This window comes from Pelodiscus sinensis, chromosome 11 (assembly GCF_052426305.1).
Source record: "Pelodiscus sinensis isolate ZL-2025 chromosome 11, ASM5242630v1, whole genome shotgun sequence".
In the NCBI taxonomy this organism is placed as follows: Eukaryota; Metazoa; Chordata; order Testudines; family Trionychidae; genus Pelodiscus; species Pelodiscus sinensis.
This window is the reverse complement of record NC_143062.1, coordinates 52,023,245-52,039,191: the sequence shown is the minus strand read 5'-3', so window position 1 is coordinate 52,039,191 and position 15,947 is coordinate 52,023,245. Positions and strand designations below refer to the sequence as shown.

Here is a 15,947-nt window from a genome sequence, read left to right as displayed (position 1 = left end):
TAGACTCTAGTTTCAGACTAGAAAGCCAAGCGGCCTTGCCCTGCCCCCGCCTCCCTCGCTCATTTTCACGGGCAGGGGCAGCGGGAGGGCGAGGGGCTCAAGGGTCGAGGTGCAGGGAGGGAGTTCGGGGGGCCGAGGCGCGGGGGAGGGGTGAATGGTGCTTACCTCAGGTGGCTCCCAGAAGCGGCTGGCAGCTCCCACTGGCTACGAGCCCAGGCCCCGGGGCAGGAGCCTGCAGCCGACCAGGCAGGGGTGCTGCCCAGAGCTGCCAGGGACCCTTTTCCGGCCCAAAACTGGCCCCGTGGCAACGGGCAGCCCCCTCCCCCCCTCAGCCCCCAGTAAGGCAGCCCAGGGCTTGCCAGGTGCTCCCCTTTATTCCACGGCCCTGCCGGAGAGGGGCTGCAGGGGCCCTGCTCCAAGCGTGCACCAGACAATCTCCAGGCCCTGCCCACAGAGCACACACCCAAAGCCCCGCTCCTCTTGCCCCCAGCAGTCCAGCTCAGCCACGTCTGCCACGGGGCAGAACCTGCTGCCCAGGAAGACGAGGCCGCCCTGGTCCAGACGCCAGAGCACCAGGCGCTGGTCCACAGAGGCCGAGACCAGCAGGTCTGGCCGCAAGACCCGGAGTCCCGTCACGTGGGCCGCGTGGGCACAGGGCCTGGAGGACGCCGCTAGCAGGAGGACACGGGCCCCGGCCACGGCCGGCTCTGCGTCCCCAGGCAGGGCGGGGCCTGTATCCACAGCAACGAGACAGACATGGATGGAGCCGTCATCGCTGCCGCTGGCCACGAGGTAGCGGCCGGCCCCCGCCTGCCGGACGTGGAGGCTGTTCACGCCACAGCCGTGAGCCCGGACAGTCAGGGACGGGGCCCCCAGCGCTGCGGAGAGAGGAGCTCAGTGAGCCAGGAGTGCAGGCGGCCGCCCCGAGGGCACCGAGCAACCGGGGCAGGCACCTACCGAGGGGCGGCTGCTCCCCGCCCAGCTCCTCGGGGGCGGCTGCCGCGCGTTCGATGGTGGCCGTGAGATCCCAGAATGCAATGCTCCCATCAGTCGCAGCGCTGCACAGGAAGTGCCGCCTGGGAAATAAAACACACGGGGGTGGGGCAGTCTGGGTCCGGGCCCCACGGTGCAACGCGCACAGCCCAGGCTGGCCCCAGAGGGGGCTTCCGGCAAACCAGGCTCCCCCCCCGTTCCGCAGCGGCCCCGGGGCCCTAGCACCCTGCAGGCGGGTTTGCCAGGCCACAGCAAGCCACACGCCTAGATCCCTGTGGGCCCTGCTCACCCTGCCGGGTCAGCGGCCTAGTCCAGGCCGGAGGCTGTCCTGAGGGCGAGGGACGCTGGCCAGAGGGGACACGAGCCTCCCTGGACCCCTCCCCCTCATCCGCTCTCCGGCTGAACGCACCCACCTCCTGCCTCCCGCTACCCTGTGCTCAAACGTCTCCGCCTTCAGCACGCAGCGCTGGTGGTGAAAGGACTCGGCCACAAGCAGCAGCCTCCGGGCAGGCTCCAGCATCAGGAAGATCCTGCAACAGCAGCAAGGGGCAGGCGGTCAGGGCAAGGGGCGCACGGATCTCTGCAGCTCTGCCCCGGGCCCGTTCTCCTGCCCGTGGCTAGACCAGAATACGTTCGCCCAACTCAGAGGGGAGGGGGAGCGGGGCGGGGGGGGAGCCTCTCAGACTCCACACAGGAGTTCGAAAGGCCAAGGGAGCAGCTGCTTTCATGGAGCCCCCGCTGCTGCATCTCTTCCTCCACGGCCTCCCCTCCCCTGGATCACACTGTCCCCCACCCCGGCAAGCTGGAAGAGGCCAGCCCCTTGGGGAAGAGCAGGGGTCTGGGATCAGAGCCGAGACTCCCCCTTACCGGACAGACCCGTCGCTGCAAGCGGCAGCCAGGAAGAGGCAGGGAGCGCGGGTTCCAGCCACAGCTGCGATGGACATGTACCTGGAGCGAGCACAGTAACCGGTCAGCCAGCGGCCGGGCTCGGGGGCCCCGCTGCACGGAGCCGAGGCCACACCCTAACCCTGCCTCGCGGAGGGGCGCAGCAGAGCCGACCGACTGGAAGCCTGAGGGGCAGTAGCTGAGCTGCTCTAGGGCAGCGTCCCATTTCACCCGGCCCCGCGGGCTCAGCCGGCCCGGTGGACAGCAGGGCTCTCAGGCTCCCTCCAGAGCCGTGACAGGAAGTAGCCCCCCACCTGACCCATCCCCCATCCCAGGCCGGGGGGTTACCTGGTTTCTGGGTCCATCTTGATGACTCGGTGCTTGTTCCTCATGCGATCCCAGTGCTCATCCAGGCGGTGGGAGGCCACGTGGATGACCTGGCAGGCCACGCCACTCCTGGCACTGCCGTCGCTGCCCAGCAGTAGCCGGTAGCAGTGTATCTCAGCCCTGCCCCCCGCAGAGAACAGCAGAGCGGAGCAGCTGGCTGCTTCCTCCTGCCACATGCCCCGGGCCAGGGCCAGCGCTCTCACGCTCGAGATGTGGTCGCTGAGGGCTGCGAGCGGAGCCAGTGAGCGGGTCGACGCGTTGAAGGCGATCACGTTGGCCGTCATGTCCTCACTGCCGGTCACGAGGATATCCACGCCGTGGTGCCCACAGGCCTGCAGCGTGCCCACGTGCCGCACACACGTCCACTCCCGCCCATGGAGAGGCTCCCTCAGCACGTGCTGCCTGCTGGGCCCGCGCCTGCTCTGATAGACAAAGACGTCCCCAGACCGGACGTACGCAAAGGCCTCGGAAGCCAGCCAGCGGCCGTAGCTCCAGGAGCGGTGGCCCCCGCCGCACGGCACGCAGTGCAGCCGCTCGCCGCTCCGGGTGCTCCACACCACGAAGTGGTTGGCATGGAAGCCCAGCACCAGCAGGCTCCCATCAGGGGCGAAGTGCAGCTGCTCGATCCACTCCAGCCCTTTGCACGGCTTCTGCTTCCTCAGCTCCTGCAGCTGCTGCTCCTGCACGCGGAGCTGCCGGTAAGACCCGTCCCTGCCCGTGCTATAGACGTAGCCCTCGTGGTAGATCACTGAGGTCACACCTAGCTTCCCATGAAGCCCGAAGAGCAGAGAAACGGGGCCTTGCAAGGGGCAGGCTCCTTTCTCCTGGAAAGGAATCAAACCTGGCTTGTCACCGGAGTCGCCATCCCCCCGGGTAGCCTTCGTTTCCTGTTCTGCGCCAGATCCCAGAGCCGTGCTGTGGGCAAACAGCAGCAGGGAGCCCCTGCGGTCACCGCAGACCAGAAGGCCTCCCTGAGGCAAGAAGGCAATGCTTGTATGCCACCTGTGCCGGCAGACTGGCAAGAGAAAGCAGCCTCTCTCCACCACCGAAGCCACTTGTCCGGAGGAATGGCATGAGACCTCCAGCCAGAGGAGGACACCCCCTGGGCCAGAGGCAAAGAGCGCAGGCCTGCCGGGATCCCTGCCTGGGCACGCTGCCCAGCTCAGGCTGTGGACCTTCCCCCCATAAAGCCTCTTCTCTTCACTTTCTGTGGGGCAGCAGAGGGGGAAGACTTTGACGTGCCCCGTCAGATTGCCCAAGGCACAGAGCACGCTGCCCGTGGCCAGCTGCACAACTTCCAGGAGGCAGTAGGACTGATAGTTTGCATCCTCCAGGACCACAGCCCAGTGTCCGGAGGCCGAGTCGTAGCTGTAGATGGCCCCCGCATCAGTCATCACAAGAAGCCGGCTGGCGTCCACCAGCTTTACGGCCTTGGGGGATCCATTCCTACGGCGTGAGCTGAAGTTTAGCTGCACAAGGCCATTCCCACTGGGCTCAGATCCTCTCATGTGCCAGAGTCTAACCCCAGTGTCCGCCCCACCTGTGGCCACCCAGCCCCGTGCCTCGTGGACAGCCACTGCCCTGATGCTGCGCCCTTTATGCCCTCTAAAGCTCTGAACAATCTCGCCACTGTAGTTCCACACAATGCAGGCAGAGTCCTCCCCAATGCTGATGAGACAGTCGCTCAGCAACCTGACAGACCAGACTCTCGACTGGTGGCCATAACACACCAGGAGGCAGCGCACTGGATCACAAGGCGCGTGCAAGTCCCCAATATCCCACACCCTAATGCTCCGGTCATCTGAGGCGGAGGCCAATATACCTTTGCTCTTCAAGTAGGAGATGCTAAAGATGACTCCGTCGTGTCCACTGATCCTCCTCTGGGGCTTGATCCTTGCTTCGTCGTCGTCCCCATCGGCCACGCGCCAGACAACAAGCTGGTTAAAGACTGTCCCAGCCACTACTGCCAGCTGGTCCCAGCTGTCTCCAGCCAGATAAGCGGAGTAGAGGATGCACTTCTCCTCACAGTGCACCTCCCGCAGGGTCCTGTGACTGGCATAGTCATACAGGGCCACAGAGTTATGGCCGAGGGCCAAGGCAACGTGCGTGAGGGTCCCTGAGCTGCCCACCAGCCACTGCAGGTCCCATATCCAGTCGTGCAGCTGGCGGAGCTGGCAGCGCTCGGTCAGACTCACTTCCTGGCCCTGCACGCAGAGCTCCAGCACCACGAGCCCTTTGCCCCCAAAGACAGCCAGGGTCCCGTGCGGGGCGGTGGGGCGCTCCCGGATCCCGTGGACGCAGTGGTTCCGCAGCACCCGCCGCCAACGACTCCCCGCCAGGCAGCCCTCGGAGTCCAGCTGGAACACCCCCACGCTGGGCCCTTCGCCTGGGGGCACAGAGAGCAGCGTGACTGGAGCCCTGTCCAGCGGCCTCCCCCAGCGTCCCTCTGGCACCCCCCCCAGCATCCTCCCGCCCCCCACCTAGTGCAACCCGTAGCACCTTCCTGTCCAGCACCCCCCCAGCGCTCCCCCCACTCAGCATCCTCCCGCCCCCCACCTAGTGCAACCCGTAGCACCTTCCTGTCCAGCACCCCCCCCACAGCCCCCCCCGCTCCCCCCGCTGCAGCATCCTCCCGCCCCCCACCTAGTGCAACCCGTAGCACCTTCCTGTCCAGCACCCCCCACAGCGCCCCCCCCCCACCTCAGCTCAGCACCCCCCCGCCCCCCCACCTAGTGCAACCCGTAGCACCTTCCTGTCCAGCACCCCCCCGCTCAGCATCCTCCCGCCCCCCACCTAGTGCAACCCGTAGCACCTTCCTGTCCAGCACCCCCCACAGCGCCCCCCGCTCAGCATCCTCCCGCCCCCCACCTAGTGCAACCCGTAGCACCTTCCTGTCCAGCACCCCCCCAGCCCCCCCCGCTCAGCATCCTCCCGCCCCCCACCTAGTGCAACCCGTAGCACCTTCCTGTCCAGCACCCCCCCGCTCAGCATCCTCCCGCCCCCCACCTAGTGCAACCCGTAGCACCTTCCTGTCCAGCACCCCCCACAGCGCCCCCCGCTCAGCATCCTCCCGCCCCCCACCTAGTGCAACCCGTAGCACCTTCCTGTCCAGCACCCCCCACCCCCCCCCGCTCAGCATCCTCCCGCCCCCCACCTAGTGCAACCCGTAGCACCTTCCCGCCCAGCGCCCCCCGCAGGGGCGGGGCTAGGATGCTCGAGCCCCGCCCACACCTGCCACCAGCAGGGCTTCCCCCACGAAGCGCAGCGCCGTCACCGGCACCCGCAGCAGCAGCGACTCCATGGCCCGGGCTGCGCGCGCCGCCAAGCCCCGCCCCGCCCCACGTGCGAGCCCGGAAGCGATTCCACGCGCCGCACGGCTCGGCCCCGCCCATGGCCTCAGCCGCTCCCCATTGGCCGGCGGGCGCCAGGGCTGCGCGAGCCGCTCCCCAGGGTCCCGCTGCCCGCCCGGGCCCGCCCCAGAGCGCTGGGCAGGGAAGGCGTTTGCAGAACCAGGCGCCCCCAGGCCCGGCAGCACTGACCCAGCAGCAAGGAGTTCTCACAGTTTTATTGCAGGGCAGGCAGCTGGCTCCTCTGCACAGCGACACAATAACTTAAATAAATAGGAAATAAGGGACAACCGTGCCGGTGCACAGGAGGATGCAGCACACACCACCCCAGGGCAGGCACTGGGCCTTGCACATGCAACTGAAGTGCCAAGAGTAGCAACAGGTGCAGTCGTGGCATCGGCACAGCCGCTAACAAGCCATGCCCGCCAGCAGAAATGAAATGACACCACATCACCCTATGAAGAAAGCATCAGAGCTATGACATCGTACAAAAATAACGTACAAATTCCTCCGTTCTTAGATTAGTCTCTGCTGGTGGAGTGGAAAGAACACAGGGCAGGGCAGCAACACCCCCATCCAGCGCCCGACATCGCCGAGTCCAGGGACATCAAGAAAAGGTTCCAGCAGGTCAGATTTCAGCTGCACTGAATGTGACAGGTCACTGGAGTCATACCACTCTCTCCCCTTCACAACACACCCCAGCTACTCAGCTTTCTGCTCATCAAGTGGCAGCAGAGTTCAATGTGATTTGGAAGAGACACGAAATGCGGTAACACACTCTTAACCATTCGCAGAGCCCCAGGCAGGCGCTCCCCTACTGCACGTTCCCATGAGATGCAGAAGGCTGGCAGGGTCCTCTTGGTCTCCTAGTCTGGGGGTGCTGCATGGTGGCAACACGCAACACTAGCCTAGTGCACTTGATACATTTCTGCTTGGGTTTAAGCTAGCTGCTTGCGTAACAGCAGAGTAACACAGTGGAACTACCAGCAGCATACCCAGTTCCCAGTGCTGGGGCTACAGGACAAGCTCTTGAACATTCCCAACTGCTCCCAAGCCCCAGAGCACCATACAAAGGAATTAGATTTCACAGCGACACTTGCTCCATTCCCTTGCCTCCGGTCAGGGCTAGTCCTGCTTGGGAGGGTAACTTTCAGCAGGACTGTCCCCAGCCTTCACTCGTGCCATCTCTTGCACAAGCGTGTAACCTAAGACTGTGAACTGCGACAGAGCTGTGACCATCAGTGCATCCACCTGGCCTTCGGGCAGACACTACAGTAGCACACTAAGCCCTCTCCCTTCACAGTCAATAAATAAGCCAAAGCAACCAACTCAGCTCCCACCTCGGCCCCAACTCCAGCCACTTCCGCAGCAGATAGCTGCGCATCTAACAGGCTCACTCAGCCCCTCAGGCTGCATGGCCCTGCACTTGTTGACTTTCTGGATGTACCAGCAGCGAGGACATCCCATCTCCAGAGCTTGCAGTCATGCAGTCACCCATGCCCCGGCAAGGCAGGGATCTGTGCCACTCCTCGCCCCACGCAAACCGATTCCTTCCCCACACACAAATTCTGACAAATTCAAGCCCGTTAGGGAAGAAAATGCTCCAAGCCCAAGCGAGCAGGGAGTGATCAACTTCTCCGCACACGAGCATCAGAAGGAGATACACAGAGGCCTCTTTTGTTCCGTTCTCTGGGAGTCCCCCCAGCCCCCACACTTCCGACTTGCTACAGAACACGGGCATAGATGCGGAGCTCTGTGATGCAGGGCAAATGAGTCACTTGGCAGAAGGAACCTTCAGGAAACAGCCAAACACCTACCAAGGCAGCCAACCAAACCATGCGGTAGAGCGGTACTCTCCTCCCCCACTTAATCCAGCTCTGCTATTGCACATAAAAGCTTCTCTTCTCCCTGAGAATCAACCCAACAAACGCATTTCAGAACCACAGCAACCCCTGAGACGGACTCACCATTAACAACAAGTATTCTGTAAGGTCTCCACGGGCCCAAGGCCGCACATGCACCACTTCCCTTCCCCTGGCAGGAGAGGAAGGACACCCCTCTGTCCCTGATCAGTCTCATACCACGGGGCTGGAATTTAGGGAAGGGGCTTAATGCAGAACTCACTGTCCCCATTTCCCCCTGGGTTAGGCAGCGGGCTCAGGCCTGGCTGCAAGTTACTGGCCAAGAGAGCTGAGCCGATGCTCTGGAGGGAGGAGGGACAGAAACTGGCAGGTGCCAAGCAAACCCCTGTGGAGGCAGCTAAAGAAGAGACTGAATCCATTTCAATAGGAAAATCAAGACCTTGGAGGAAGCGGGGTTGACACCCTGCAGGCCCACTAACAGTGCCTTGCCCTTGCAGAAGGCCCCGCCTGGAGAGGCAAGAAGCCTGGGTAGGGCAGGGCCAAGGGGACCTAGGCCTGCCCCACAAAAAACCAACCCTGAAATAAAATGATGTGCAAATAGTGAGTGAAGCCCCCCCACCCTGCCATGAGCACGAGGCTTTCCTCCCGCCCCGAGCGCTGTGCTCGCCAAGCTCTGAGCGACAGACGCAGGCTACACCGCCGCTGGAGACCGCTGCAGGGATGGGGGCGGGGAGGGCAGAATTCTAAAGGCTTTACATCAATAGAAACTGAACTGGCAGGTGCAAAAAGTCCCGGGGGTTACTGAAGAGGCCTCTCGAGCCCAGCTGCGCCGGGACGCTACAATTCCACATGCACATTGCTGTAGGATTTATCTACAGTCCATTCGTTCTGGGCCTCGGCCCCCTCTTTGGCATAGCGAGCCATCTCCTGCTGGAACTGGAGCTGGCGCCTCTTGTTGGGATCCACGTTGATCCAGTTGTTGGCAATCCATTTGGTTCCCCGCGTGACGAGGCAGCCTCCGTGCAGAGAATATTCATCCAGGTCACCAACCCAGCCTGCCAAAGGGACACAAACCATAAGAGTCACGCTGGGAAGCACTGCACTCAACTGCCCTCACGCCCGCAGCGGCTCTGGCGCAGCCCAGTGCAGACGGCCGTGGCTTGCATGGCGGCGTTATGGACCAGGGCTCCAGACAGACGAGGTGCCCAAGAACAGATTCAGCGTTTGCCCTGACGTGCGGGCACTCATGGTGACAGCATGCGCACCAACAGTGCCAGATCCTGCGAGAGAAGAACAGTGCTCCCCAGGGGTAATGCCTCTGGCCAGTGCTCCTGGTGTCTGTCCCCCAGTTTCTCTCAAGTGAGCAAGCTCTGGCACCAGCATGGCACTAAGCTCCGTCGATGGCTGTCACCGCGAAGGATCGGAGTGCAAAAGCCGAGGGACAGATACACCCCCTGCGTCAGCTACTGGCCAACGTGCAACATGCAGAGATGCTCCGGTTGTCAGGAATATGGAAAAACTGCGCTGACCATGGGGAGCAGGGACAACCGCAGGGGTGGCAGCAGCTCTGGGGCGCCCTGGTGCTGGAGCAGGCGTGGCTGGAAGGAGATACTCCCACGCGCTGCAAAGCCCTGTGCAGGCAGTATCCCTCCCCACACCCAAGAGCCGAGGGCGGTCTCCCTTTCTGTCACACTTGGGCAATGCGTACAATGCATCTTGCCACCAGGACGCATGTGGAACCGAGGCCCCGGTTTAAGCTCTCACACCCGAGGGGGGGGGGGGGGCTAGCTAGGCCTTCTGCTGATCAACGCAGGAAGACTCAGTCCAGCTGCCACCAGGAACTCAGCAGTGCTCATCGGCTCCTGGCTGGCCTGTCACCACACAGGGCAGTGCCCAAAGCAAGGCTGCTGTCCTCCCAAATCCGCCCTTCCCTGCTGACGGGCGCGGTGCACGGTACCTTCCCCGTCTGACAGGTAGTTGTACCAGAAGACAGCAGTGCCCTGCTGCGGCTTCACTCGCAGGTTGCCCTTATCACAATTTTTCCGGGTGTCTCGTAGATCAACATCATTCTGGATGAGAGACTGAGAAAGGAGAACAAAGTAGGACTCAGATGTGGAGCCTCTGCCCCTCCATCACATCCCCTTTACCAGACCCGACCATTACAACAGCGCTGAACAGGAGTCTCCCCTCATCTCTGCAGCAGGGAACTGCCTGCCCTGCCCTGCCCTCCCCGGCTCTGCTACCCTGGCCGTCTGCAGTCTCCCGCCCCCTTGGTGTGACAGCCGGAGTGACAGCAACGTGCGTGCACTGAAGCCATTTCATCCTCATGTGAGAAACCTGCCAAGAGGCAAGGAGCAAAGCTAGGGCGGCCCTGGGAGGCTCCCCAGCGGGAAGGCTCTTGGTCACAGCCCTGCACCAGTCTCTTCCCTTTGGGCTTTGCCACTTGGTTTAAAAGGTCCTTTCCCCTTCGCGAGAGCAGAACCGCTCGTGTAAGCCCCCGCCCCCGCCCGCGAAGAAAACGCGCCAAGCGCAGGGCCAGGCTCTTTACCATCTCTTCATAGGTTCTGTTATCAGCGATAGGGAAGATGGTCTCTCCTCCCCCCACCACGTTGTTCAGGTAGAACAGCACCGTCACGTAGCTGGAAGAGAGCACAGCCGCTTGCATGCTGCCACTGGAAGAGTGACAAACCCTTCCCTCAACTCCCCGTCCTCGCACCCCATGCTTAGGGCCACAAGGCTGGATTGCCTGGCCCCAAACCAGGACAGTGTCCCCAGGGCCCCTCACCTGCTCCTGGCTAACCCGCAGGGTTCTGCGCGGCAGGGCGCTGTTCTGGCCTCCAGCTTGCTGGAGCCAGGCAGGTTCTCTTTGCACTGGCTGGAGGGACACAAGGGGTTAACCCCTTCACTCCCCTTCCAGTTGGGCAGGGCAGCGAGCAAACCCACAATCGACGTGCTGCGCTCAGCCGCCCGTCTCACACCAGGGTCCCCTCGGCGAGGCTCTTGCCCAGAGCGAGCCCCGCAGCTAGCGGCCAAGTGCCCCGCCTCCAGGGCGCCACTCACCGACACGAGGTCTCAAAGGGAGCGCTCTCATTGCTGATCAGTTTGGTGTGGCTGCAGGCCGTCTCGGGGAACACCGGCCCGCTGTCCACGTGGGCGTGGTAGTGCCCTCCCTGGTCGTACCGCACAACCTGCAGGGGCTCACTGTGCTCCACAATCTCAGGAGGCAGCCGCGTCAGGCGCATCACCCTGGGAAGGAGGAAGGCAGGTGGGAAAAGGGACAAGCCAACCCCACTCCGCCCACCAGGAAGGGCACAGTGCTCGGCAGACAGAGTGACACTTCCTGCCTCAGAGAACCCGGGAGGAGGGACAGGCTGCAAGCAACGGCTCGGCTGTAACAATCGATGGGTCTCAAGTGTCTAAACTACCCCACGGCCGCTCCCTGGCCTTCCCGCGGGCGCCAGGGTACAAGAGTCTCCAGGAAGGGTCTAGGTGCAGGGAAGCAGGTGTGAATCCCTCCCGGAGGATCACCGGGCCCCCTCAACCGTGTGCAGAAGCCAGGGGCCTGCCGAAAGGTATCGTAGTGGGGCTCCGCCCCAGACAGTCAAGCCACATTACAACCCCACAGTGTGGCAGCCTGGGCCGAAGGGGAGATTTGTCTCTTAAGTCAATCGGTCGCTCACCTGGCGGCAGTAACGAGTCACCAGAGACCCTGCAAGCCACGGCTCTGCTGAGCGTTGTCAGCTTTACTCGCGGGCAGCACAGGCAGCATTGGCGCTGTACAACGGGCCAAGCGGACCAGTGCCCGACACCTCCCTGCGGTGCGGAGAACCAGCATGTGCCAGAGTACTTAGACTAGTCAGTGCTAACCACAAACGTCCTGGCTAAGCGGCTCTCACGCAGCCAAGCTGCCGCTTGCGGGGAAAGAGTCCTTCCGTAGGCATCCCTGGAGACCTCCAGGTGCCACGGCTCCTGCACACGGCCCCTAGAGCCCAGCGACCCCCAGCAGAGCAAAGGGACCCCGACAGGCCTCCACGGAAGGGAAACAAGATTCCGTAGCAATAGCTTCTCACAGTGCGCATCCATCTCCTGTCCGGTATCACCCCAGCAGCACTGAGCAAGGAACCCAGACCCGCCTGCTCTAAGATTTCTGCCCCCCGTCCCCCCAGAACTTCCTGTCTCCACTTGCCCCAGAGCGAGCAGGAACCTCTCAGACCCGTTAGGCTGGCTGACAAAATCCGTACCAGGGTTGTGGGGGCTCTGGCATCTGAGAATCCCACCTGTAACAAGGGCTTTATTCACACCCTTTGGAGCGGCAGACTACCGCTGGGAGCCCCCTGTGCTACCCAAGTAAGGGCCGTGCTGGCAAAGGCTCCAATGAACAGACACAAGCCAAGTGCAGCCGCTGCCCGCTCTGCCCAGTGGCGTAACGCTGCCACCAGTTCCCTGTCTAGGACACACTCAAGACCAGGGTGGCCAAGAGCCAATTCCAGGCCTCAGGCCATGTTTCTCTCAAGCTTCCTGAGGGCAAAGGAAGAGACGTTCCACTGTGATGGTAGTGAATGAGAGAAGGGCTTGGCAGGAGGGTCGGGTCTGAGGCTGAACCCATCTCTGGATGGCCAGTGGGGCCGAACCTGGCCAGCGAGACCTACCACTGGATGTGTGCTCGAGGAGCCAGATGGCTCGGCTCAACTCGAGTCAGTTCTCCTTGGGGACCCAGGTGAGGCGTGAGAGGAGGTAAGTCAACGCACAGTAATTACTGGCGCATTAGCTCACGCTGGGAGTGAGCAACAAGCTCGCCTGAGGAATGTTTCCATTCACTCCCCCATGCGGTCGCCTCCGGGGTAGAGCAGTGTTAGCCTATAGCCACAAACACAGCGAGGAGTCCCAGGGCCCCTCCCACGAAGATCTAGTCGGGCCCCAGCTTCTGTGGGCAAAGCCCCACTTGCCAGAGGCATCCTCTCCATTTAACACCTGACCCGCGAGACCTCATGCCTGAATAAATTCTAGTTGGAGGGGCCCCAGGGCCCGAGGCGCTAGTTCTACGAGGCTGCTCTCCGAGCAGAGGGGAGCAGTTTCACTTCTGACCACCGAGCAACGTGCGCTTGCAGAGAGCACCGCCACCGTGCTCTGTCCTGGGACCCTGGGCACAGCGGATCTGCTTTCGGCGCTTACCCCCACGTGTGTGCGCGTCCCACCCCCGCCCCCGAGAGGATGGCAGTGTCTGCACAGCACGCTTACCCTGCCAGTGCCTTTACCTTTGTTGTATGGACCTCATGACCTGATGAGCCCCCTCGCCCTGGTACAGCCAGGTGTGTTGGCTGTTCCTCACCAGATCACTCATCTTCACGTCCTGGCTCCCCATGTACTTGTGGAAGTCACGAATGTTCAGCTGTTTAAACTCCTCCAAACTCAGCACGCCTGTGGAGAAGGAAAGCAGGCCGGCCCTTCAGCCGTCTGGCAGCAGCCGCACATTTCCCTGGGAGCTCCTGCCTTCAGGGACAGCTACCTGCCAAAAGGCAGCGCAGGGTTTTACCCGTCTAAAGCATGCCATGCCATGGGCCTGCGGCTGCCTCAGAGCTGCCCTGGCCACTCACTGGCAGCCAAAGAGCCACATCGGAGAGGTGCGAAATGGAAAAGACTGCATTTGCTTGTGTCTACCAGAGAGACAACAGGTCCCGGCACACGCTGTTCTGTCTGGGCAGAGGCCACGCTGGGACCGCTAGGAATGCAACAACTGTGCGATGTCGAACTCCAGGAATACGCTGTGGGTACTCACTGTGTTCTGCAGGAGCACTTCACAGTTATCTGCTCTACATTTGTGAGCATCTGTCTGCTCAAGAGCTTCCCCTGAGCCGTGAGAGCTAGGACCCCCAAATTCCTCTTACTGTAACTTAAAGCAAGGTCAGGGGTTGGTTGTGCCAGGGCAACGCGATGCTTCTCATCCATCCAAGCAGAATCAATAGGCAAGTGAAAGGGACTGGCTGGGGCACCCTCCCGCCGGACTGCCCTAATCTCAAGCCTCCCACCCCCACGCACGCTTTGTGCTTCCCCCCCAGATTCATACATGGACATTGCTGACCATTTGCTTTCATCAGGGAGCGAGGGGAAAGCGCACAGCTTGCTGCATTCCTCGTTCAGGCTGTGCACTTCGCTCCCGCTCCCTGGCAGGGAGAGAAAGGGGAAGAGCAAGCAATGCTGCTACTAATCTCAGTGGGGGGGGGAGAGGAGTGACGTTTTGGCCCTTCACTTTCCCCTGTGTACACACAGTCTCCTGCCCTGAGCTCCCTTCACCCCCTAACCCTGACACCTGCACCCCCAACTCCTCCTTAAGGGCCCAAGCAATGCTGGGTAAATGGGCTAGTCTATTATAATGAAGTGAACAGCCTCTCCAGTTTTGCCATCTGTAATACAAGGCTGCACTGTGCTACACGCGATAAATGGACTTGGACTTACACTCTGCCCGTATTTCAAAGGAGACTGCCTGCCAGTTGAACAGTGATGCTAAGCAACACACACACGGATTGTGAAGCCTTTCTGCATTTATGTAGCTCACAGCCCACGAGGGAAACAAAACAGACCGTGACACCAGAACCAAGCAACAGACATTTCCTCCCTGGAGCGCTGACGCGCATGCCTGACTCTCGGCTGTCACGGCGATGGCTGTGCTCCATCACGCGCATGAGCAGCAGGGAGAAGGATTATCTTCTGGCCTTTCCCAGTTCAGGGAAGACCTTCTGTTCTCTATTGGACGAAGAATCGGGTTGGTGTCTAGCCCCATGTGCCAGCACAGCGACCAGCCTGCCCCCAGACAGCTTAGCACAGCTAACTGTGGATTACCAATGTCAGCCACCAAAAGGAAAATCCAGCACCCAAAGCAGCTGCCTCTGGACTTGAGAACTCCCTGTGCTGACAAACCAGAGTTCTTAGCCACAGCAGGGCGGTGTTCCGCTGCCCCCTCTTCCAGAGGGCAGGGTAGGACAGTTCCCCCAGAGGCTGGCACTCCCAGTTCAACTCCAGCAGTCTGCACTTCCCCCTCCTGAGGACAGTGCCACATCCCGGCTGTGACCTGGCCTGTAAGGATGGGGGGAGCAGGGTTCTGGAAGTGAAGGGCTGCCAATGGCAGGGAGCGCAGCATCGGGAGCGGAAGGGAAGCGTCTCATTTGTGAAAGTTCAGCGTGGTGGAAACGCCGCAGACCGTTAGATCATCCGCCCTTAACCCAGCCAAGGACGGCACGAGCCAAGAGAGCACTGAGGCAAGTGCACTGGCCGGATATTTAGCCAAATTCCTCCCACCCCAAAAGCTCTAGGGCTGCTCCGAGAGCCAGGCCACTGGAGGCGAGTGTGCACAGGCTGCATGGTTCCTTAATTTGATTAGGAAGCGGAGAGTCACTCAACTGCCGGCATTCTAATTAGAGCGGGAGCGGTGGCTCTTGGCAAGCCGGGGGAAGCCTGCGCGGATCCGGACTCTTCGCATATGAAACTTGGATGGGAAGAGGGGCAGAAGCACCAACAGCCGAGTAAGGAAACTGCCTTCATGTGCAATGACCCTGACACCCTTTCATCAGGAAGAGACGCTAGCAGGCAGCTCTCCAAATTGGCTGGCTGTGAACAGTAGGAAGGAGACACAAATCACCCTGGAAATGTGGGGATGGGGCGGCATCTGACAGCTCTGTGGATGAAAGGGGCTGCAGGTCCCCAAGAACGACCGGAAGGGGAACAAAGCAGAGCTGCGTAGCCAAGGGATTCTCCATCATGCAATGGCACAAAATAAGGCCGAGCTGACAGGGCCCCTGGGGGAGTCCACCAATGTACCAGATACACAGCTGGTCACCCCCATTCCACTGGGGCCGAATCACGTGCCTGGAATAGTCCGGCACAGCCCTAGCTCCCCTGCACCCCTTACCGGGCCGCCAGGCTATGTCTGTGCTGCCAGCGCAGCAGCTGTAGCGTTTCCCTGCAGCCACTCAGCAGAGCCACAGAGGGGTCTCCGGCTGCTGTGCGAGGCGATACACCGCCATCCCACAAGCCACCCAGGGATCTGCAGTGCCACCCTCAAAGTAACCCTCTCAGAAGATAATGCAAAGGGGCGTTCGAGCAGAGGCTGGGAGCCCCGAGGGGTGGGTTCTGTGCCAGCTCTGCAGGCTGCCTTGTGAGCGGGCTCAGGCAAATCACTTCTCCATTCGAAAGCCGGGCACATGCGCGCACAAATAAAGCTGCCTATTTCTCAGGGCTCTGAGGGCTGGCAGTGACTGGCAAAGGAGAGAGCTTGCTGTGTGCCTGGATTGTGCTTGTTGGCCTGCTCCAGCCTTACATTACAGCCCTGCATCTGGTCTCCAATGCACGAGAGGCACAAGGCATTCTCAGCCCTCTCACCATTGCCATCAGGGTCTGCTTTGACTGCCGTGTACATGTCCCGGACGCTCTGAGGGGTCATCCACCGGCCGTTCCCTAGGCGGGTGTGGGTCAGCACCTG

General features: G+C 61.6%; 2 protein-coding genes across 3 annotated transcripts in view; both read right to left on the bottom strand.

Annotated features, from left to right (window-relative positions):
• Positions 1-355: 355 nt before the first annotated feature.
• On the bottom strand, positions 356-5,677 carry WDR6 (WD repeat domain 6). The gene is made up of 6 exons (XM_075938396.2): positions 5,497-5,677; positions 2,227-4,651; positions 1,861-1,941; positions 1,407-1,523; positions 958-1,076; positions 356-878 (listed from the first exon to the last, which is right to left on the bottom strand). Exons 1-6 carry the CDS (start codon positions 5,564-5,566, stop codon positions 373-375), a joined length of 3,318 nt encoding a protein of 1,105 aa, XP_075794511.1. The 5' UTR covers positions 5,567-5,677; the 3' UTR covers positions 356-372.
• Positions 5,678-5,812: 135 nt separating this feature from the next.
• P4HTM (prolyl 4-hydroxylase, transmembrane) overlaps positions 5,813-15,947 on the bottom strand; it is a 33,440-nt gene continuing 23,305 nt past the window's right edge. For both annotated transcript variants that reach the window (XM_075938400.2, XM_075938399.2), the window contains exons 4-9: positions 15,848-15,944; positions 12,730-12,892; positions 10,535-10,720; positions 10,023-10,113; positions 9,432-9,555; positions 5,813-8,529 (exon numbers count right to left, since the gene is read on the bottom strand). In XM_075938400.2, the coding sequence (XP_075794515.1) occupies positions 8,312-8,529; positions 9,432-9,555; positions 10,023-10,113; positions 10,535-10,720; positions 12,730-12,892; positions 15,848-15,944 (879 nt within the window). In that variant the 3' untranslated portion in view covers positions 5,813-8,311. The remainder of the gene's footprint in view (positions 8,530-9,431; positions 9,556-10,022; positions 10,114-10,534; positions 10,721-12,729; positions 12,893-15,847; positions 15,945-15,947) is intronic.

What these genes read in the sequence shown, in the direction of transcription:
- WDR6 (XM_075938396.2), bottom strand. Translation starts at nt 5,566, where the DNA reads ATGGAGTCGCTGCTGCTGCGGGTGCCGGTGACGGCGCTGCGCTTCGTG. An exon ending in AAGATGGACCCAGAAACCAG is followed by an intron (nt 1,942 to 2,226) that starts GTAACCCCCCGG and finishes TGCTCGCTCCAG; the next exon opens with GTACATGTCCATCGCAGCTG. An exon ending in TGCAGCGACGGGTCTGTCCG is followed by an intron (nt 1,524 to 1,860) that starts GTAAGGGGGAGT and finishes CTGCTGTTGCAG; the next exon opens with GATCTTCCTGATGCTGGAGC.